The sequence below is a fragment of the Polypterus senegalus genome, chromosome 4, assembly GCF_016835505.1.
Source record: "Polypterus senegalus isolate Bchr_013 chromosome 4, ASM1683550v1, whole genome shotgun sequence".
In the NCBI taxonomy this organism is placed as follows: Eukaryota; Metazoa; Chordata; class Cladistia; order Polypteriformes; family Polypteridae; genus Polypterus; species Polypterus senegalus.
Genome location: NC_053157.1, coordinates 5816013 through 5839278, shown reverse-complemented (window position 1 = coordinate 5839278; position 23266 = coordinate 5816013). Strand labels below are relative to the sequence as shown.

The following is a 23266-nucleotide window of genomic DNA, read 5'->3' as shown; positions in this document are numbered from 1 at the left end:
CCAGTCCCTTTGTGATTACTGAGCCCACCAGTGTGTTCTTTCTTCTTCATGAGAGTCCAGTCAGTTGATTTCAGTCATCCTAAGGTGTCACCGACTGTCCCTGATGGTTTGATTCTCATGTTTCAGCCTCATGACTGGCACAGCTCCTGTCCTCATGTACGACAATGGCAGCTATGGATTCCAAAGGGTAGAAGCAAACCGAGGGGTCAGATGAAGCCAGGAAACCCACCTGGGATGCCAATTGTCCCAAACATTGTGGTGCCCTGAATTAAAAAAAAAAAAAAAGTGTTGTGTGACCAAAATGTCTACAAATCCCCTTCAAAGTCTGCACTTTAATCACAAGGTCTGAAGTGTTGGGTTTGTGATGTTAAACTGTGGAGCAGAGGGGCACATCAAGAACGTCCCCAACATTGTAAACTGAGAGAGAGTGACAGATACCGTATATCTTCCAATAGTAGCCCCGGCGTTTATTCAAAAAATTATTCGGACGGCCCAGCGTTTAAAAGAGACCGGCGGTTGTTGGAGACCGGCTATTATTCGCCTCACAGATGGAATGGCAATGGGTAAACGGGGTTCATTTGGCAGTAAAATACGGTATGGTACCGTATTTATGGTCACAAAATGTAGGCAACAACACGGGATGAACATTTCAGTCATTTAATGAAATTATCAGTACAGCAGTACGGTCTTATTAAAGCAGTATACAGTACGGTACTAGCGTAAGCATGAAAAACAGGTACGGTAGACATCAAACTTTCTTGCCAATGATGCCACCAGCACTGGCCTGCATCAGTCCGAATTTCGCACGAAAGCGCTCATCAGCCCGACAAGTCCCCTGCGGAACATAAGGAAATGCAATAAGCTCCAAACTAACGCATATACGTATACGTTACAACATGAGACTGGATAAGATACAATAAAGTACAGTACTTACCATCGACTCGTCGTCTGAATAGGTAATGATTGCTTCGTTATTTGCGAGTTCTTCTTCATCTTCCTCTTCTTGTGATGGCAATACAGGTGCTCCCATTGCTTGTTGTCGCGCAGGATTAACGTGTCAAAGATGGCATTTTCATGTTCTTCCCGCCACCTCTGCCCGCCCTGTGGGGTTATGATTGACGTGGAGACGAAAGGGCAAAATGTACACAAAGAAATTTCTTTTTGACTTTCTCGCTTCCTCGATAGCATCCGACGACAAAACATTTTTGACACGAAAAGGTACTCACCGTATGATTCACTGCAGGAGGGCGGTAGCCCAGGTGGTACGAAAAGAGGATTAGCGTACGAAAAAGGCGATCGGCGTTTAGTACAGACCGGCGTCTATTTGTCGTGACATCTCTTCAAACCCGGCGTTTATTGGAAACGGGCGTCAATAAGAAGCCGGCCACTACTAGAAGATATACGGTATGCTTGTTTATAGTGGCAGTGGAGTGTGGTGACAGGCTGCAAAGGGTACCAAAGGGTAGAAACAAGCCGAAGAATCGAATGAAGCCCTGAAGCACAAACGTCTGTGTCACCGATTGTCCCAAACATTATGGGGACCGTGTAGTTAAAGTGTTGTGTGAATGAAATGTGCGCCAATCCCCCCCCTAAATGAAAGCCTGCAGTGTTTAATCGTGACGTCTGAAGTGTTTGATTTGTGATTTTAAACTGTCGGAGCACATCAAGGAACAATGGGGTCTTTGCCCCCAGACATTACAGAGGGCGCTGTAGCTCTTCCCTTTCCTAATTGATCTTCTCCGTGTGTGCATTAAATTTGTGGAATCGATGAAAAAAACTGACCGCACCACAAATTAACGTTGGCACTTAAAGACCACTGGGGTGGGTGGAGGTGCCACCTTCGATAGCCATTGTTGTTGTTGTTGAATGTGCAGATGATGAAACGTCAGCTGATCTGACTGTAGTCGTGAGGTCGCAGGGAACGCCGTGACTGACGCACACAGAGGGCGACCCGGCCAGGACACGAGAACACGGCCCGCGTGCTGTGAGTTGGAACAACGGCTACGCGCCATCACGCTTGTGATTTAAAAAAAAAAAGAAAAAATGTTTTCCAAGATGTGACTGCACTCTGTGGAAGTGTTGGCCTGGTGTGTTCATACCAGCTTCTCGGCTGCACTTGTTTATCATGTCTGTCGGGCCGCCTGCCTGCTTGGCACCCACCGCTCATGAAGCCACCACATTCTGATGCTGGCTAACAAAGTGAACTGTTAGCCTCAAATCCAATGACGTCAACACTTCAGTAAGTCAGAGGCCCGCGTTCAGATACACTTGCAGTGGTTGGTTTCTGTTACAAGAATCCAATCTTAGTATTGTTTAAAAAAAAAAAAAGCATCAATAATATTTTCAAGATGCTGCTGGAAGTCCAAAACATTGGCACGCAGAGATGGCACTATTGTCAGCGGCGCAGCAAGCATCAGTATAAAAACGGCTTAGAATTTAATTTATGTCTTGTTGGGCTGAAAAAAAAGGAACATCAGTAATTTGACATACGAGCCTTCAGACCATCAAGGCACCCTCCTTGTACAGCAACATTAACAGAGTGGCATCAACACTCGGTGGCATCAACACTCGACTGGACTGAACACAGAAACAGTGAAAGCAAACCAGAAAGCTGATTTGGGAATCACACGGTGACCTCACAGCTGAGGCCATACAGCACATTTGCAGTGGCTTATGGGTAGGTCAAACATGGCACATGGCACAGTCTAGTTGAGGCCAAGGTCCAACGATAGACAGACAGTTATAAAAGGTGCTATAAACATGATAGATAGATAGCACCTTACACATCTATGTATTATATCGTGTCTTTCATATCTGTCTATTGTGAACGGAACCCGGGCACAGACAGGCAGACATGTTGCAATTCCACCACCACACATTTATTTACAATACTATTTACAATTCAAAGTGCACACAAACCCCTTCAAGTCCCCTAAAGTCCAGGCCTCTCTCACACGTTGCCTTTCTTCGGGCCGCCTCCACTCTCGCTCCTCCTGCTTCGTCCTGCTTCCACCCGACTCCAGCCTCGAATGAAGGGAGGTGGCCCCTTTTATCCACACCCGGATGTGCTCCAAGTGCTTCCCGGCAATCTCCCGCCGCCATGCCCCAGTGTGGCGGAAGTGCCTGCTGTACTCCCGGAAGCACTCCGGGTGTCCCTGCCTCTGAGGTCCAGGGTTCCCAAGGCATCTGGGCGCCCCCTGGCGGTGACCACGGGCCCCTACAGGGTTGGGCTTCCAAGCCCACTACCCATGGTCCTCAAAGGAACCAGGGTGGCAACCCCCACGTGGTCCGAGGTGGGCGCACGCTCTCTTCCGGTCCTCCAAGGCGTCCCAGCCGGGTCGTCGACCCTGGCATCCCTGACACTATCTATTATATATATAGCAACTTACAAATCTATCTATTTCAGATTGATAGATGTGAAAGGCACTATATAACAGGTAGATAGATCTATCTATCTACATATTATATGATACTGTCTATCTTATTTAGCAAAATGATGATCTGCACAAGTCAACATCCAGAGATATATATATAGCACTTTACATATCTATCTACCTATCTATCTCTTATGTATATAGCACCTTACATATATATCTATCTATTATGTATATAGCACCTTTCATATATATCTGTCTATTATGCATATAGCACCTTATATATCTATTATATAGTGCCTTTCATATCTAGCTATCTAGTATGTATATAGCACTTCACATAAGAGATATATATATATATAGCACTTTACATATCTATCTACCTATCTATCTCGTATGTATATAGCACCTTACATATATATCTATTATATAATGACTTTCATATCTGTCTATCTGTTATATATATATATATATATATATATATAGCACCTTACATATCTATCTATCAGATCACACCTTACATATCTAACTATCTATCTATCTATGTAATAGATAAATTTGTAAGTTGTTATATAGTAGTTAGGATATAGCGGGTTGGATAGTGGATGGATATATACATATTAAATAGACAGATATGAAAGGCACTATATAATACATAAATATGTAAGGATCTATCTAGATAGATATGTAAGGCGCTATATATATAAAGGACAGATATGAAAGGCACTATAAAACAGATATATATGTAAAATGCCATATACATAATAGACAGATATGAAAGGCACTTTATAACTATCCAGCTGTCTGTCTGTCTGTCTGTCCAGTCGCCACTAAATGACGTCTCCTTCCGGAAGTCCCGGGGTTTTATTGGCAGGCTGGACCTGAAGGGGCGGGGTCAAATGCTCTCACTGGGCACTGTGGAGAAAGAAGGCGATGCCAGTGTCAGCAGCAGCGCCCCCTGTCGTTTCGTCTGAGGTTCGACTGGGGGTCTTCTACAGGTAGGTATTAACGGTGCGAAACCTCCGCTAATCTTTTGGATGCTTCGGTCTCTTTCGGTGACGTCTTCACATTAAATGTTCCTCTTTGATCGCTGACAAAGTGGCCAGGGGACGGGGTGTCCGCCCTGACTAAGACGTAACTGTGTACGGTGTGTTCTGCCAACGTCTTCATTCTAATTGACCCTTTAAAGTCAGTCCAATAAAAAGTCCGAGGTGTGACGGCCGGGCTATGAGTGACTGCACGCTTCTGCCGAAATGCCGGTTCCCAGCACGCGTTCCAAATGGACTTTGAAACACAAAAAGCCAAAAGTTCTCTTCATTCCACTGCACTCTTTGAAGAGGGGCGGGGGTGTCGGGGGGCTGAAATGATTGCAATGCCCAGGGACTGAAACGATATAGCTGCTTATTAGTTAACTATGATGAGCAGACCACCAGAGTAGTGACAACTGATGCAGCTGCCTCCAGGCTAAAACAAAGGTTCGCGTATTACACAAGCAATTTCGCTGTTTTCTAAACATGTTGCCAAGACAGTGGGAGCTGGCAGCCGAACCTCATGCTTTACGTTTCTATTTTTATTGATTTCTTTATTTATTTTGCAGATTAGAAGTCACCGAAGATTCTGGACTTTTTGTGTGTGTGTGTGTCGTCTATGAACTCCGAGCTTCCTCATAAATTCCTTTAGGCACTCTAACGTGTATTCATGGATACCTTATCCGAGAAGATTACAAACACAAATCACCCCGACAATAGGGCCGTTAAGCGGCCGCACTCTCACACGGGCGCGCTGCGCAATTGTGCCTACGCCGGCTACCCCATGAGAAGGATTGATGCAGCAGTCAAGGAGAAGAAAAGGGAAAAAAGGGCCAGGTTGAGAATAGATTATCTAAAGAGAGTTTTAAAAAAAGAAAAGAAAAAGGGGGAGCCGGAGAGCGGGGGTGGGGTTGGTGGGAGATGGGGGAGATTGCGCGGGGGCTTTAGTCTCGTTTGGGTTTTCAGCTGCTGCACAGTAAAGAAGATAATTAACTTTGCAATTCTTTGTGTTTTTCATTTGACTGCAGGGAGGAGATGAAAGAGGACTTTTAAGCCTTGCATTCCATCCCAATTATAAGAAAAATGGAAAGCTCTACGTCTCCTATACCACCAACCAAGAGAGGTGGGCCATGGGACCGCACGACCACATTCTTAGAGTTGTGGAATACACGGTGTCCAGGTACACGAGCATTTGGTACACTTTATTGCATTAGCTGTCCCTTTGCTGAATGCCAAAATGTCTCCTCAGCCCGAGTCACAGGGCGTAATGTCAGGTGGCACTTAAGTTAATACACGCTGTGATGGGGCAATCGTTGGATTTCACTTTTGGATGTGTAATGTTTCTGAAGTTTCTGCTTCTTTCCATTCCAATTGCTTTGCCCACATTTATTTCCCCGCCAGCTTCCCCACACCCCTCCTCAGGAAAAGGTGGGCTTGGAAAATAGATTGGTGGGTGAGTGGATGGATAAGGGATTTATTACAGCTATAAAAAAGGTATTCACACAGAGTGATCTTGGGCTTTTACTGTTGTGGTGCACCTGTCCGACAGTAACAACCCTTGGGCTGCTATGATTCACCCCCTTTGGAAGTTTTCATGTTTTATTGTTATACAGCATAAAATCCCAAAGGATTCAATTTGGCTTTTTGATCAACTAGAAAAAGTCTCGTTAAAGCCAATGCCAGCAGCCATAATGCCACCTGCACTTCAGAATAGGTCATCTACCTGAAGCTTCCATCTATTGGAGTGTATTTGGTATTGCATGCAGAAATAAAATGCATTGCATTTGATATTCCAAAAGATGAAGCATCAGAAACATTTGTTGTAACAAAATTGCATTATTACACATATTTATGATTCGCCATCTGTTCGAATGACCAATGCAATGCGTAAGTCTCTGCTATGTGCCATTATAAAAGGTATCATTATTATTATTTGTTAAGGAATTCATATAAGCAGTGTTAATGTTTGTGATGCACCATCTGTTGGAATGACAAATGCAATGTGTATGTCTGCTTTATGTACCATCCATCCATCCATTATCCAACCTGCTATATCCTAACTACAGAGCCAATCCCAGCCAACACAGGGTGCAAGGCAGGAAACAAACCCCGGGCAGGGTGCCAGCCCACCGCAGATTATGTGCCAGTATAAAATGTATTATCATTATTATTTAGTAAGGAATTCATATAAGCAGTGTTAATGTTTGTGATGCACCATCTGTTGGAATGACAAATGCAATGTGTATGTCTGCATTATGTGCCATTATAAAATGTATTATTATTATTATTATTATTATTATTATTATTATTATTATTATTATTTAGTAAGGAATTCATAAAAGCAGTGTTAATGTTTGTGCCAGCATCCCCTCCCTTTGTCCCAAAGCCATGCCCAATATAAAATGTATTATTATTATTTGTTAGGGAATTCATGAAAGCAGTGTTGATGTTTATGATGTACCATCTGTTGGAATGATAGATGCAATGCATATGTCTCAGTTACATGACATTACAAAATTATTATTATTATTATTATTATTAGTAGTAGTAGTAGTAGTATTATTAGTAGTAGTAGTAGTAGGTAGGGAGTTCATAAAAGCAGTGTTAATATTCGTGATGCGCCATCTAGAAGCAATGCATATGTCTCAGTTACATGACATTATAAAATGTATTATTATTATTATTATTATTAGACAGAGAATTCATTAAAACAGTGTTAATATGTGTGATGCGCCATCTGTTGGAATGATGATTGCAACACTTATGTCTACATTATGTGTAGGAAGTACAAATTTAACACACATTTTAATGGAAAGTGTTGCTCACAGGGTACAGCAACATGTTTTGCACCAGCATCCCCTTCCTTTATCCCAAAGCCTCTCCCATTATAAAAAATATTATTATTTGGTAGGGAATTCATAAAAGCAGTGTTAAAGTTTTTGATGCTCCATCTGTTGGAATGAAAAATGCAATACATATGTCTCCATTATGTGTCATTATAAAATGTATTATTATTATTATTATTATTATTATTATTATTATTTTGTATGGAATTCATGAAAGCATCTGTTGGAATGACAAATGCAATGCATATGTCTCAGTTATATGCCATTTGGTATGAGATTTGTATTTGATTTAGTGGGTTGAAGAGTTTTAAGTTTGTTTGAGTGATATGCCAGAATACACTGAAGCCATCAATCTATGTTACATAGTACCAATATTAGAATTCAGCATCACAAGATTCATAAAAGTTTAAGTAAATCATTAGAATAAACTCCAGTTCATATGCAGAGTAAAATTTAAAGTCTGCAGTGCTGGCAGACACCAGGGGGCACTTGGAAAACTCCAGACAAGAAGAATCAGCCGGTCTGCTCCTTCACCACGGTGGGGTTGTGAGCTGTCAGTCCACCCACCCATCCATCTCATGAGGTGAACACGGACACACGAGTGAAACACAACTGCAGCCATCGTGAAGCTGGATGCTGCATAATTTGGAATTTTTTGTTGTAGACGAGAAGGTCGCATCCATTATTCTTGCCTAGAAATCGGAGCTTTCACGTTCGTCTGGAGCAAAGTAAGCCGAAACAACAGACTAATGGAGGCATTGTTTGTTTGAGGGTCTGGTTTAATTACTTGAAATGGTGCCCAGGCAATCCAGTCGAGCTGGGGTACTTCAGTGAGCACTTGTGCAACAATGAAGACACTTGGAGAGACTGATGAAGAAGAATGGCTTCAGGATTTAGAAGTGCGGGCCAATAATTGCTTTCTTTGGGTGGGCATGGTGTTAGGATAGGTAGACAGATGCAGGGGTTTGAGAAGGTCTTGAGACCCCTTCTCTTTCTGCACACATTATCGTGCTGTTAATTTAACTTGAAATGGAAACATTTGCCATTTTCGCCCACTGACCCACACTGGACCATCTGTAATGGCCGAGTGAAGTCATGTTTTCAGAAAGGTTTGTTAAATTTATTAAAATTACAAAACTGAAATCTCTCATCCATAGAAGTATTCAGACCCCTGAGTCGGTTCTTTGTAGGAGCCCCTTTGGCAGGAATTCCAGATTTGAACCTTCTTGGCATCAGGTCTCTACAAGCTTTACATCCACACCTGGATTTAAGCAATTCATCCCATTCTTCCTCACAGATGCTCTGAAGCTCCATTAGAGTGGATTGGAAATGTCAGTTAGCTGCCATCTTCGGGTCCCTATGCACATGTTAAACGGGGTTTAAGTCCGGACCACTCAATGGCAGACACAGATTTGACCTAGACCCCAGCGTTGTCTTGGCTTAGGGTCATTGTTGTGCTAAAAGGTGAACCGTCGCCCCAGTCTGAGGTGGCATGCACTCTGGAGCAGGTTCTCTTCAAGGACCCTTCTGAGATGGTCTGTATTCATCCTCCCCTCAATTCTGACCAGTCTGCCTGTCCCCGTACCCCCATAGCATGATGGTGCCACTTATCATGCTTCATCATAGGGAAGAGTATTAGGCTGGTGATGAGCAGAGCTGGGTCTCCACCTGACTAAGTCTTTGGAGTTCTGCCCACCCATAGGAGATCAATTTTAGTTCTTCCAGACCAGAGAGTCCCAGTGGATTATCATTCAGTAGGCCAGAGGTGGACTTCAGTCAAGTTCTAGAAGCATCTCAAGGTGGGGTGGGAGGCACCTGAGCACAGTTTGGAGGGCCACAGCAAAAGGGTCGGAATTTTTCTAAGGAGGAGAGATTTCAGGTTGGGATTTTTAATCGATTTACAAACTGTTTCCAGTCACACGTTCTCACTTTATGGGTATGGAGTTAAAATTGGTGGGCCAAAATGGCAAATGTATCCATTTCAAATGAAATCTACGACCCTGAAGATTTTCAGAATCCTCTGTAGCTACCCAGACATGAATACGAGGCTGTGGAGCAGCTTTGGTCTCGGACATCTGTATACTTTGATATCTAATCACAAATCCATCCCCAGAGTTTTAAAAGCACTTTGAGCATGGGAAAGGCGCTATATAAATAAAATGCACTACTATTATTATTATTAATGTTCAACCTATTTCAGCTTCAGTTGGGTGGCCTCTTTAATAAGGTTTTGAGCTGATAAACACAAAGAATGTTGATTTTATTTGCTACCGCTTGACCCCCAGAACCTTCATGGATGGTGACTGTGACGGTGCGAGGCCCTCATTCTGCGTCCACCGGTGATGGCGCTCTTCCATTGAAGTCTTGATTATGTCTGTTCTCTTCAAGCAGCAGATGCTCTTTCTGTAGTCAAGACCCGCTCACCCTTCCATTATTAGATCCGGTCGTTCCCTTCCTGCCAAGTTACGTAAATTCTTTACATTTCGACTTCAACGCTTCACCCTTTTCCTGTGAATTCTTGAAGCTCTGTGCCCAGTTTCCTCGTTCTGCTTTTCTTTATATTTTTCTGTTTTATTGTCTCCAGTGTACTAGGGTGTTGTACTGTGTTAGCCATTATGGATGTAATGAGAAGTGATGTAAGCCGACGTTGCCCAATAGAAGGTGTCGTTTTGCTTGAACTCCATTTATTGGCTAACGTTGCCCAATAGAAGGTGTCGTTTTGCTTCCCTTCTCTCATTGTCCCCAGTGTACAGTCACGACGCCCAGTGTTGCCCAATTGGGTCATTTATGGGGAAAAAAAAATTGACTTTCACAGGCTGCAGTCTTTTGGGTTACATCATTTAAAAAAACAGTGAGGTGTTTTGATAGGGTGGTGCAGTAGGTAGCGTATGTTCACTTTCCGGGTCCTCCCTGTGTGGAGTTTGCATGTTCTCCCCGTGTCTGCGTGAGTTTCCTCCCACAGTCCAAAGAGATGCAGGTTAGGTGCATTGGCAATTCTAGATTGTCCCTGGTGTGTGCTTGGTGCGTGCCCTGCGGTGGGCTGGCACCCTGCCCGGGGTTTGTTCCCTGCCTTGCACCCTGTGTTGGCTGGGATTGGCTCCAGCAGACCCCCGTGACCCTGTAGTTTGGATATAGCGGGTTAGATAATGGATGGATAGTATTTTGACATTTTATTTGTTTTCATCCATTTGGCACCCCTTCTGCTGCTTATTCACACTTGTATCTGTTCTTTACCATTGTAAAATACCCCCAGTGTATGATGGTATATACCCATTCTCTCACTCTGAAATATCTCTAAAAGGACCCCCCCACACACACACACACACACATAACTTAGGCTTTGGTATGTACCTAGTCCTCTCACTCTGACACCAGCATTTTGTGATCTTTCATTTGGTCCACCTCAGGCATTGTGCAGTATCTCTGTTTTTAAGCAATCATTGAGTTATACATTTTTTAGGAACCTGGCAGGCCTGAGTTGGCCCCTTGTATCCTAATGTTCCATATCCGTGGATTCACCTTATCACAGTTCAAAAATATTGGGGAAAAAAAAAAAAAAAATCTAGAAACATCCAAAAATCAAAATATGATTTTGCCACACGCTAAGCTGACAGATGCAGTAATGACAGCTCCACAAAAAGGAAAATTCAGGGTGCCAACCAGGTCATCCAGTTTAATGTCTGTAAGTCCAACCAAAAACAAACACCCTTGGGTGTACAAACCCTCCAAATACTCAAATAAGGAATACACCAAATAAATTAGGTTGGTAAGCCACTGGTGTGTGGTTAGTTTATCAGGAGCTCCGACTGGTGGGTAAGCTCTTTGCCCAAAGTCACTCCTCCATCCAGAAAGCCGAAGCTTTTATGGAGAGTGAACTAGAAAGGGGCGGAGTCAATCACCTTCACTGGGTGTTTTCTCAGCACTGTGGAGAGAGAGAGAGATGACAATGTTAGTGATGGCGCCCCCTCTCGTGTGTATTCTTATTGCATTACATACCTCGACAGGCCCTGTGAGGATGTCATCTGATGCACAAGTGTGGCAAGTTGAGTGAAGTTGTGTCGGCCTACCCTGCTGTAGCCTCCTGCCATTACACCCATCCTCAGTCTCTCTCCAGCACTCATTGTTTGAGCATTGCTCACTATGTGTCTTTGTTCCAATAGATAGATAGATATGAAAGGCACTATATAACAAATAGATAGGTATTATGAAAGGCACCATATAATGAATAGATGGATAGATAGATAGTATGAAAGGCACTATATAATGGATAGATAAATGGAAAGTTGTAAAGGCATTATATAATAGATAGATAGATAGAAGGTATGAAAGGCAACATACCTCCAAAGATTACTATATCTAGATCTATATCTATATCTATATCTATATCTATCTATATCTATCTATCTATCTATATCTATCTATATATCTATATCTGTATATATATATATATATGTGTATGTGTATATATATGTATATATATGTATATATATATGTATATATATGTGTATATATATGTATATATATATGTGTATATATATGTATATGTAAAAGATAGATATGTAAGGTGCCTGCTACATACATAATAGATAGATAGTATGTAAGGCACTATATGATAGACAGATACTGTCAAAGGCACTATATAATGGCTAGATATATAGAAATGGAAGGCACTATATAATAGATAGTGTCAAAGGCACTTTAAAATGGATAGACAGAAAGTTTGAAAGGCATTATATAATAGATAGATATGTAAGGCACTATATATAAAAAAGATAGATAGATATGTACGGTGCTATATACATAATAGACAGAATGAAATGCACTATATAATAGATAGATAGATAGAAAGTTTGAAAGGCACTATATAATAGATAAATAGTGTCAAACGCACTTTATAATGGATAGATACATAGAAATGAAAGGCACTATATAATAGATAGAAGGTGAGAAAGGCACCATAGCTCCACAGATCCTGATATTAATATTATGTCAGCGTCTGCAATCACAACCTGGTCATCAGACGTGGATGATCCCTGTGACGTTCTGTGACTGTGGACATCTCTCCATTCCTGCCCGTCCCCTCACTGCGCTCTTTCCTTTTTAAGAATCCCAGCCCAGATCAGTTTTATTAGAAAGAACAACAAAGTTCCCTGCTTGACATGTGTGCTCCTTTAATTGCTAAAGCCTCCTAAATTCCTCTCTGCATTCCTTTGTGTTAGAAAAAATGTCAACCAGGTGGATCAAAGAACAATGAGAGTGCTGCTGGAGGTAGCGGAGCTGCACAGAAAGCACCTGGGAGGACAGCTGCTCTTTGGCCCGGATGGCTTCCTGCATATTTTCCTTGGTGATGGGATGATCACTCTTGATGACATGGAAGAGATGGACGGATTAAGGTAAGCAAGTTACTGTGCATCCACTCCCTGAGCAAATTCTTGGGAACACAGCAGTACTACTGTGTAGGACCTCCTTAAAAACGGCCTCGGCTCTTTGTGGCACGGAGTCTACAAGATGTTAAACATTCCTTTGAGGTGATGCACTGTGGGGTGAAAGGTCAGGTCTGTAAGCCAGTAGTAAGACCAGCAATACTATATGGAGATGAGACACGGACAGTGAAGAAGGCACAGGAGAAGAAGTTGGCTGTGCCAGAAATGAGGATGTAGAGATGTGTGGAGTTACAACAAACGGACAGAATAAGAGATGAGAGAATCAAAAGTGGGAGAAGACGTCTAAGAAAGTACAGGAAAGTAGGATGAGTTGGTATGGACATGTGATGATGAGAGACAAGGAATGATGTGGGCAAAAGACTGATGGGAGTTGAAGTCCAGGTTAAAAGAAAGTGAGGGAGGCCAAAGTGGAGCTGGATAGAGAAAGTAGAAGATCTGAAGGAAAAGAGTCTGACTGAGGAGGAGGAGCAGAAGAAGATTAATCAAGCACATGGACCCTTCGTGGAAGAAGAAGAAAAAGTTCACATGATCACATCACACGCTATCTGTTGATGTGTCAGCTGCGAATCTCCTGTTCCACCTCATCCCACTGATGACCATTGACCTCCTTTGTCATCTTCATTAGACCAGTTGGCTTTGTGAGACAATACATTAATATCCTGGAAGTAGCCTTTAGAAGATGAATAAACTGAGGCCATGATGTGTTGCCTTGCACGTGGTGAGCAGCACGTTGAAAACAACAAGGTAATCAAAGTCAGGTGAAGCAATCGTGTTGTTGTGTATATATAAGACAATCTTGTCCTTCAAGACTGAAGCAGCTAGGAGAATAGCAACACCACATCACACATTTGAACTGGCCAAAGCTGTGAGGCCTTCACACTAACCACCACGCCGCCATGCATCCTAAGCATGCCTGCACTGCATTATTAAATGACTCTTTATCGAGCTAAATTAAGACAGTTATTCCGTCTGTGCTTTTCTAATTCTTCTCCCTGTCTTGTGTTCAGTGATTTTACAGGGTCTCTCCTGCGTGTAGACGTTGACACAGAATGCTGCAATGCGCCATATTCTATTCCACGGAGTAACCCCTACTTCAACAGCACCAATCAACCCCCCGAAATATTTGCACATGGACTTCACAATCCAGGCAGGTAAGTGAAGAAGATTTTAAATCTAAAAAAACAAAAAGTGATTTGCAGTCAATTAAGTGAGGTCCGTATAGGACGGGTTTGAAACCTAATTAATGCAGCCCTTAATAATAGCTTTTGCAGGGCACCATCTACTGGAATGTCTAATGCATGCAGTAAAAATATGCATTGCATTTGACACTCCAACAGATGGTGCATGTAGTAATAAAATGAATTGCTACAAATGTTTCTGATGTGCCATCTGTTGGATTGACAAATGCAATGCATTTTATTACTAAAAAGTGTTGTCATGCGTCATCTGCTGGAATTACAAATGCAGTGCTTATGTCTTTGTTATATGACATTTGGTATGGGATTCAGAAAAGCAGTGTTAACGTTTGTGATGTTCCTCCTGTTGAAATGACAAATTCAATGCATTTAATTACTACAAATGCTTGTGATGCAGCATCTGTTGGAATTACAAATGAAATGCATATGCCTGTATTATATATCACTTGGTATGGGATTCATAAAAACTCTGTTAATATTTGTGATGCACGATCCGTTGGAATGATAAATACAATACAATCTTTATTCCTACAAATGATTGTGATGCATCATCTGTTGGAATGACAAATGCAATGCATTAGTCTCTGTTACTGCGGTGGGTTTGTTTCCTGCCTTGCGCCTTGTGTTGGCTGGGATTGGCTCCAGCAGACCCCCGTGACTCTGTATTTAGGATATATAGCGGGTTGGATAATGGAAGGATAGATAGTCTCTGTTATCTGCTATTTGGTATGGGGTTCATGAAAATTGCATTAATGTTTGTGATGCACCATCTGTTGGAATGATACAAGCAATGCATATGTCTGTGTTATATGCCATTTGGTATGGGATTCATAAAAGCAGTGTTAATGTTTGTGATGCGCCATCAGTTGGAATGACAAATGCAATGCATTTTATTACTACAAATGTGTCATGCTTCACCTGTGACCAGGGTTACATGAATGTTTCTTGTGTTTTATCATTTGTATTCTTTGCTTTCATTTTGTCTATGTATCAATGTCTTGGTTAATTTCCATGTGTTTCGTGGGTGGTCCCCCAAGAGGTGGGACTACCTGCCGATCACCCCAAGGAACTGCCATCCACCCTGTAAATCTGGAGGGTCTCCTACAGTTCCTGGTGCTTCATTTGAATATGTTAGTGAGTTCTGGGCGAGTTCTCGTGCTTTTCCTGTGCTTGTGTGCTTTTCTGATATATCTGGATTTTTGAACCTTGTGCTCTGTATTTTGACTCAGCCTTGAGGTTGGAATTGTGTTTGCTTTGGATTGCCCCATGTTTATAGGAAACTCCATTTTGCCATGTTATGCCCTACAGAGCTTCACTGTGTGACAGAGCATTTTTGTGAAGAATAAAAACTTTTGTGAAGTTTCTCTGTTTGCCTGCTCCTCTAGCCGGGGTTTGGCGGTATTTTCCCCCTCTACTGGACATTACTGAAAGTGTTTTTGCAGGTTTTTGAGACTTGTGTGCCTTGGGACTCCTAGTCATAAGAAAATGTTTGTGATGAGCCATCTGTCGGAATGACCGAGACATAGCATCGAGACGGACACACAGATACACAGACACTTATTAAGATACTCCCACTAGGGACCCTTTAAACCTATAAGACAGGCAGCGTAGGCTGTAATAAGAAAACACAAATAAAAGTAAAGGGTTGGGGGTGCCAAATGGTGATCCCCTTATATTTCAATATTTGACAAAACAAAAAAAAGGACGAGGGTCCCCGACCAGACTGGGGTTATGAGGTCGATGAGGTGGAAGGGGCGTGATCGGACGTCCGAAAATGGGAACTGATGTCATGTGTCATTGGCTGGAAATTCTCCAGATCTGCAGAGGGAAGGAGAGGAGAGACGTTAAGAGGCAGCGCCCACCTGTGACTCGGGGTGGAACTGCGAGTCAAGACGCACTGAAGCACACGTGTGTGACAAGGGCATTTTGTAGGAATTTGGGAGGACACTCTACAGCATGGGATCCTACAGAGGCTCTTGAATGTGATGCTGAGTAGGACACTGTGAAGGGGTTGGTGTATTACTCTGTGAGTTTTACTGTGTGGGGGACTGGAGAGGACACGGAATGGGGGGCTTTACAATGTGCTGTTTGAGATAAAAAATAGAATGCTGTTCTATGGATGATACTAGGCTGGAGGACTTGGGGTGGGATACTGTACATGAGTCCACACAGGATGCTAGGTGGGATACTTTATGAGATACCATTCAGGGCGCTATATAGAGTGCTTTCGGAAAGTATTCACAGCACATCACTTTTTCCACATTTTGTTATGTTACAGCCTTATTCCAAAATGGATTCAATTCATTTTTTTTCCTCAGAATTCTACACACAACACCCCATAATGACAACGTGAAAAAAGTTTACTTGAGGTTTTGCAAATTTATAAAAAATAAAAAAACTGAGAAATCCCATGTCCATAAGTATTCACAGCCTTTGCTCAATACTTTGTCGATGCGTCTTTGGCAACAATTCCAGCCTCAAGTCTTTTTGAATATGATGCCACAAGCTTGGCACAACTATCCTTGGCCAGTTTCGCCCATTCCTCTTGGCAGCACCTCTCAAGCTCCATCAGGTTGGATGGGAAGCATTGGTGCACAGCCATTTTAAGATCTCTCCAGAGATGTTCAATCAGATTCAAGTCTGGGCCACTCAAGGACATTCACAGAGTTGTCCTGAAGCCACTCCTTTGATATCTTGGCTGTGTGCTTAGGGTCGTTGTCCTGCTGAAAGATGAACCGTCGCCCCAGTCTGAGGTCAAGAGCGCTCTGGAGCAGGTTTTCATCCAGGATGTCTCTGTACATTGCTGCAGTCATCTTTCCCTTTATCCTGACTAGTCTCCCTGTTCCTGATGCTGCCACCACCAAGCTTCACTGTAGGGATGGTATTGGCCTGGTGATGAGTGGTGCCTGGTTTCCTCCAAACTTGTTGCCTGGCATTCACACCAAAGAGTTCAATCTTTGTCTCATCAGACCAGAAAATTTTGTTTCTCATGGTCTGAGAGTCCTTCAGGTGCCTTCTGGCAAACTCCAGGTGGGCTGCCATGTGCCTTTTACTAAGAAGTGGCTTCCGTCTGGCCACTCTACCATACAGGCCTGATTGGTGGATTGCTGCAGAGATGGTTGTCCTTCTGGAAGGTTCTCCTCTCTCCACAGAGGACCTCTGGAGCTCTGACATAGTGACTATCAAGTTCTTGGTCACCTCGCTGACTGAGGCCCTTCTCCCCTGATCGCTCAGTTTAGATGGCCGGCCAGCTCTAGGAAGAGTCCTGGTGGTTTTGAACTTCTTCCACTTATGATGATGGAGGCCACTGTGCTCATTGGGCCCTTCAAAGCAGCAGAACTTTTTCTGTGACCTTCCCCAGATTTGTGCCTGGAGACAATCCTGTCTCGGAGGTCTACAGACAATTCCTTTGACTTCACGCTTGGTTTGTGCTCTGACATGAACTGTCAACTGTGGGACCTTCTATAGACAGGTGTGTGCCTTTCCAAATCACGTCACATCAACTGAATTGACCACAGGTGGACTCCAATTAAACATCTCAAGGATGATCAGGGAAAACAGGACGCACCTGAGCTCAATTTGGAGCTTCATGGCAAAGGCTGTGAATACTTATGGACATGTGCTTTCTCAGTTTTTTTATTTTTAATAAATATGCAAAAACCTCAAGTAAACTTTTTTCACGTTGTCATTATGGGGTGTTGTGTGTAGAATTCTGAGGAAAAAAATGAATTTAATCCATTTTGGAATAAGGCTGTAAGATAACAAAATGTGGAGAAAGTGATGTGCTGTGAATACTTTCTGGATGTACTGTAGAGTGCCATATACATTACACTTTCAAAGGCGGAGTGTTCTCCATCTCCATCACCTCTTCCAACCTAAAACTCTTAACACACCAAACAGAATTAATGCCATCCTTACTAATTTTATAAGGAGTTTTTTCAGAACATCTTTCTGAGTATTTGGGAATCTGTGCCCAAATATTAAACAGTAGGAAGTGGAGTGAAACCACAAGCAGCAAATTGAAAACTCACTTTGAAAAGAAAAACAGCAGCGGTGAACAAGGATAACAGTTAATGTTCATGTTAATTAGGAAAGATGTTATTAAAGTTTTATAACGTGTTAATTTCGGCTCCGGGCAACATCCGCACACAGTCGATGGACACTTCTTAATGTAAGAGAGACCGAGACACCCAAAGGCAAACTCTGTACAATTAAATAGAATAAAAAGAAATACACATTAAGCAAACGCGTTTAAATATCGGGGGTCATAAAAGAGACTGATGGAAGATGGCGAAGCTTCTGAATACTTCTGGGCAGAAGAGGCGGGTCCAGGTGGATAAACACAGGAAGTGACATCATCGGCGCTAAAGGTGTCAATCTTCTGGTCTGCGGAGGAGCAAGAAAAAGAGCCTCAATGCACAGCGCCCACCTGTGGAATGGCAGGGAATTACAATTACGAGAGCACTTAAGCTAGCTGACCGCCATGCACACGTGTGTGACATTACAGAATGATGTCAGCCTGCGACCAAATTAGAAAATATATAAAATACTGGACAACTAAAAAAAATGCAACAGTAAAACTCCATTTAGTTCAAAGAAAAATATTCAGTATAACAGCAGCATTATAGTAACAAAAAAATTAAAATGAATACATCCATATAATCTTATAAAACATAGAAATATAATTAGTAGAAGAGTAGAGTCCTTATATTAAACAATATCATAAGACGAGTTTGACAAGCTCAGACGGCCAGGAGGACAGCAAAAAAAAAATCTGCAGGGACTCAAGTGAAGCCAAAAGACCAACGAGCCCCGACTTGGCATTCTACCTACCATAAACGTGATTAAAGCACTGCTCGTCATTAACAGGAATCGTCTGAGAGGATTTGATGCAGTGAGTCTCATGGAGAGCTGGGGCACCCGCCTTCATTCCAGCATCACAGGTGACAGCAGAGGAGTTTGATCAGCTGGTGACGGTGGCACAAAACGCCAACCACAGAAGAACCAGGAAAGACAACCCAGAAAAGTACAGATTTAATTTCCAATTGGGGACAAATAAAGCTATCTATCTATCTCTATCTATCTCTATCTATCTCTATCTATCTCTATCTATCTCTATCTATCTATCTCTATCTCTATCTATCTATCTCTATCTATCTCTATCTATCTATCTATCTATCAGATAGATAGATATAAAAGGCACTATAGATAGATAGATATAAAAGGCACTATAGATAGATAGATAGATAGATATAAAAGGCACTATAGATAGATATAAAAGGCACTATAGATAGATATAAAAGGCACTATAGATAGATATAAAAGGCACTATAGATAGATATAAAAGGCACTATAGATAGATAGATATGTATCTATCTATCTATCTAACTAAGAGAGAGGCCAAGAAAAATCCAGGAGCGGCATATGCAGAGGCAGGATTGTGAGAATGGACATCCCTGCTTGTCTTCCCTCTGGCACTTCCGGGTGTGGCGGAAGTGCCAAGGTCCCGGGCCCCCAAAGGAACCAGGGTGGTCACCCCCACGTGGTCTGAGGTGAGCGTAAGCCCTCTTCTGGTGTTTCTAGGCATCCCGGCCAGGTCGCCACCCCAGCCATCTCCAACACTATCTATCTATTATATAGTGCCTTTCGTATCTATCTATCTATCTATCTATCTATTATATAGCACCTTTCACATCTATCTATCTATCTATTATATAGTGCCTTGTGTATCTATCTATCTATCTATTATATAGTGCCTTGCCTATCTATCTATCTATCTATTATATAGCGCCTTTCACATCTATCTATCTATTATATAGTGCATTTCCTAACTGTCTGTCTGTCTGTTAGTAAAGATTGCAAATCCTTGAAGACTATGATATTTCTGTGCCTTTATAGCCTATTAAGAGTGTTCCTATGAAAAAGCCAAAGTAAAAAGATGGTTTCAGCAGTTTTTTGTTTTTTCTCATATGTTCCTCAGTAGGAGCCTGGCACATCTCTCTTGGTGGTGTATTCCAGATTTTTGGTGCCTAGCAGCTAAAGGCCACTTCTTTTAAGTTTGGCTCTTGGAATTCTAAGCAGACCACCGTTAGAAGATCTAATATTACGACTTGGAGTGTTGGGGGGGAAATCACTCAAGTATAATAAGAGGCAGATTATTTATGGCTTTATACACCACTCGTCAATTCTAAATGCCACAGGTAACCATTGTAAAGATGCTATGACTGGTGTGATTTGCTCAGATGTTCTTTTTCTGGTTTGCGTCTTTCTTTGATAGTCCTGTTACTTTAGAGATAATCAAGTTGACAGAAAACAAAAACGTGAAGTAATTTTTCAGCATCTATTAGTGTTTAATGATTCCTTAAATGAAAAAAAAAATGCACTCCTGGTATACAATTGTTTCCATTTTATTGTTTTTCCACTCAGAGCACAGGCAGGTGAGGTGACTGCTCAGGGTCACACAGTGGTGTCAGTTGTGGGATTTAAACCCACAATCTCAGGGCTAGAAGCCTCATCCACTGCGCCACCCTGCCTGTTTAAAGACATACAGTACGTCAATATGATTAATAGCAGAGTCACACGTACATCTGTGCGTTTCAGGATGATGAAGAGTAAAAGAGAAAGTTGTGAAAGTGGAAAGCCCACCGAGGTCTGATCTGAGCAGCTTATCTGATTAAAGAGCCGCCCCGTCGTACTACAATGTGACTGGCATTTTAAGACAAGTTTAGACTATCAAAGAGACACTAAAGGCGACACTGCTAAGTTTTATTACTCTAAATATTGCGCATTTGTAGTCCATTTTATTTAGTGATGACTTATGCCTGTATTCACATTTTTTTAAAATAGCAAGACAAGTAGATAAGTGTAATACACAGTGACAGTGTAGCCCCCTAGTGGCCAAAATAAAGAGCCATTAATTAAACGGTTGACACTTCTGTCCCCAGCACTGACCTCATTGGTGTCCATTCAGCTACCAGGTCTGGCACTGTAGGGGTATATAAATAATGTAAAGTGCCTTATTAAACTCCAAATAATTTTTTTTTAAATTGTATGGTAGTTTGTACTGGCTGAACCCCCAAAACTTAGTAGTGAAACAGGACAAACTTTAAAACTCAATAAAAAAAAAAGAAAAAACCAAGCGGAAGGCTGGTGCACTCCATTATCACACATTGACACGGTATCTGATGGTGTTCAGCTCTGACGGGAGAGCGTCCCCCACGTAAGGGGGGCGCGATATCTCAGCCAGTCAGTAGCTACCCTCTAAAACACACGTAGTTCTGATCTCTCTCTCTCTCTCAAAAACATCAAACGTTACTCCTTAACAATCTCTAGATGATAAGGTCTGCTGAACAAACAGACATCGCTAGGTAAGAGGAGGTAAGGTGCGCTCCAACACGTGGCGAGAGGTAGAGCGACTCGAACGGTGGCTGGCATGTGAGTGAAAGAGGAGGGCACTGCCCGGCTCTCTACCCCTGAGGTCCTGCCTCTCCCTTCCCATGGCCCACTGCGTCTTTCTCTCTCTCTCAGATTCACGGAAAATAAATCGGTACTGCAAGAGAACTATGATACTTAGCGTGACGAGAGAAAACGCAAAATCACCCGGAATGTTCAAGCAAATTCTAGAAAAAAACGCACAATCTAAACCCGTTAAGTAGTTCTTTTGTAAAAAGCGGACTGTTAGATTTACATGCAAATATATGAACAGTGGTGTGAAAAACTATTTGCCCCCTTCCTGATTTCTTGTTCTTTTGCATGTTTGTCACACAAAATGTTTCTGATCATCAAACACATTTAACCATTAGTCAAATATAACACAAGTAAACACAAAATGCAGTTTTTAAATGATGGTTTTTATTATTTAGGGAGAAAAAAAATCCAAACCTACATGGCCCTGTGTGAAAAAGTAATTGCCCCCTTGTTAAACAATAACCTAACTGTGGTGTATCACTCCTGAGTTCAATTTCCTGATTACTGCCACACCTGTTTCAATCAAGAAATCACTTCAATAGGAGCTGCCTGACACAGAGAAGTAGACCAAAAGCACCTCAAAAGCTAGACATCATGCCAAGATCCAAAGAAATTCAGCAACAAATGAGAACAGAAGTCATTGAGATCTATCAGTCTGGTAAAGGTTATAAAGCCATTTCTAAAGCTTTGGGACTCCAGCGAACCACAGTGAGAGCCATTATCCACAAATGGCAAAAACATGGAACAGTGGTGAACCTTCCCAGGAGTGGCCGGCCGACCAAAATTACCCCAAGAGCGCAGAGACGACTCATCCGAGAGGTCACAAAAGACCCCAGGACAACGCCTAAAGAATTGCAGGCCTCACTTGACTCAATTAAAGTCAGTGTTCACGACTCCACCATAAGAAAGAAACTGGGCAAAAACGGCCTGCATGGCAGATTTCCAAGACGCAAACCACTGTTAAGCAAAAGAACATTAGGGCTCGTCTCAATTTTGCTAAGAAACATCTCAATGATTGCCAAGACTTTTGGGAAAATACCTTGTGGACTGATGAGACAAAAGTTGAACTTTTTGGAAGGCAAATGTCCCGTTACATCTGGCGTAAAAGGAACACAGCATTTCAGAAAAAGAACAGTAAAATATGGTGGTGGTAGTGTGATGGTCTGGGGTTGTTTTGCTGCTTCAGGACCTGGAAGGCTTGCTGTGATAGATGGAACCATGAATTCTACTGTCTACCAAAAATCCTGAAGGAGAATGTCCGCCATCTGTTCGTCAACTCAAGCTGAAGCGATCTTGGGTGCTGCAACAGGACAATGACCCAAAACACACCAGCAAATCCACCTCTGAATGGCTGAAGAAAAACAAAATGAAGACTTTGGAGTGGCCTAGTCAAAGTCCTGACCTGAATCCAATTGAGATGCTATGACCTGCATGACCTTAAAAAGGCGGTTCATGCTAGAAAACCCTCAAATAAAGCTGAATTACAACAATTCTGCAAAGATGAGTGGGCCAAAATTCCTCCAGAGCGCAGTAAAAGACTCATTGCAAGTTATCGCAAACGCTTGATTGCAGTTATTGCTGCTAAGGGTGGCCCAACCAGTTATTAGGTTCAGGGGGCAATTACTTTTTCACACAGGGCCATGTAGGTTTGGATTTTTTCTCCTAAATAATAAAAACCATCATTTAAAACTGCATTTTGTGTTTACTTGTGTTATATTTGACTAATGGTTAAATGTGTTTGATGATCAGAAACATTTTGTGTGACAAACATGCAAAAGAACAAGAAATCAGGAAGGGGGCAAATAGTTTTTCACACCACTGTATATGTGTGTGTGTATATATGGAAGCTCAAGATACGAACAGCTCTGTATACGAGAAATTCAAGATACGAGGAAAGTATGAGCGAAAAAT

General features: G+C 42.2%; 1 protein-coding gene across 1 annotated transcript in view; it reads left to right on the top strand.

Moving 5' to 3' along the window:
* The window catches only part of LOC120527109 (hedgehog interacting protein), a 215047-nt gene that overhangs the window by 79535 nt on the left and 112246 nt on the right, over positions 1-23266 (top strand). Inside the window, exons 5-7 of the mRNA XM_039750200.1 lie at positions 5431-5582; positions 12468-12641; positions 13700-13843. Of these exons, the coding sequence (XP_039606134.1) occupies positions 5431-5582; positions 12468-12641; positions 13700-13843 (470 nt within the window). The remainder of the gene's footprint in view (positions 1-5430; positions 5583-12467; positions 12642-13699; positions 13844-23266) is intronic.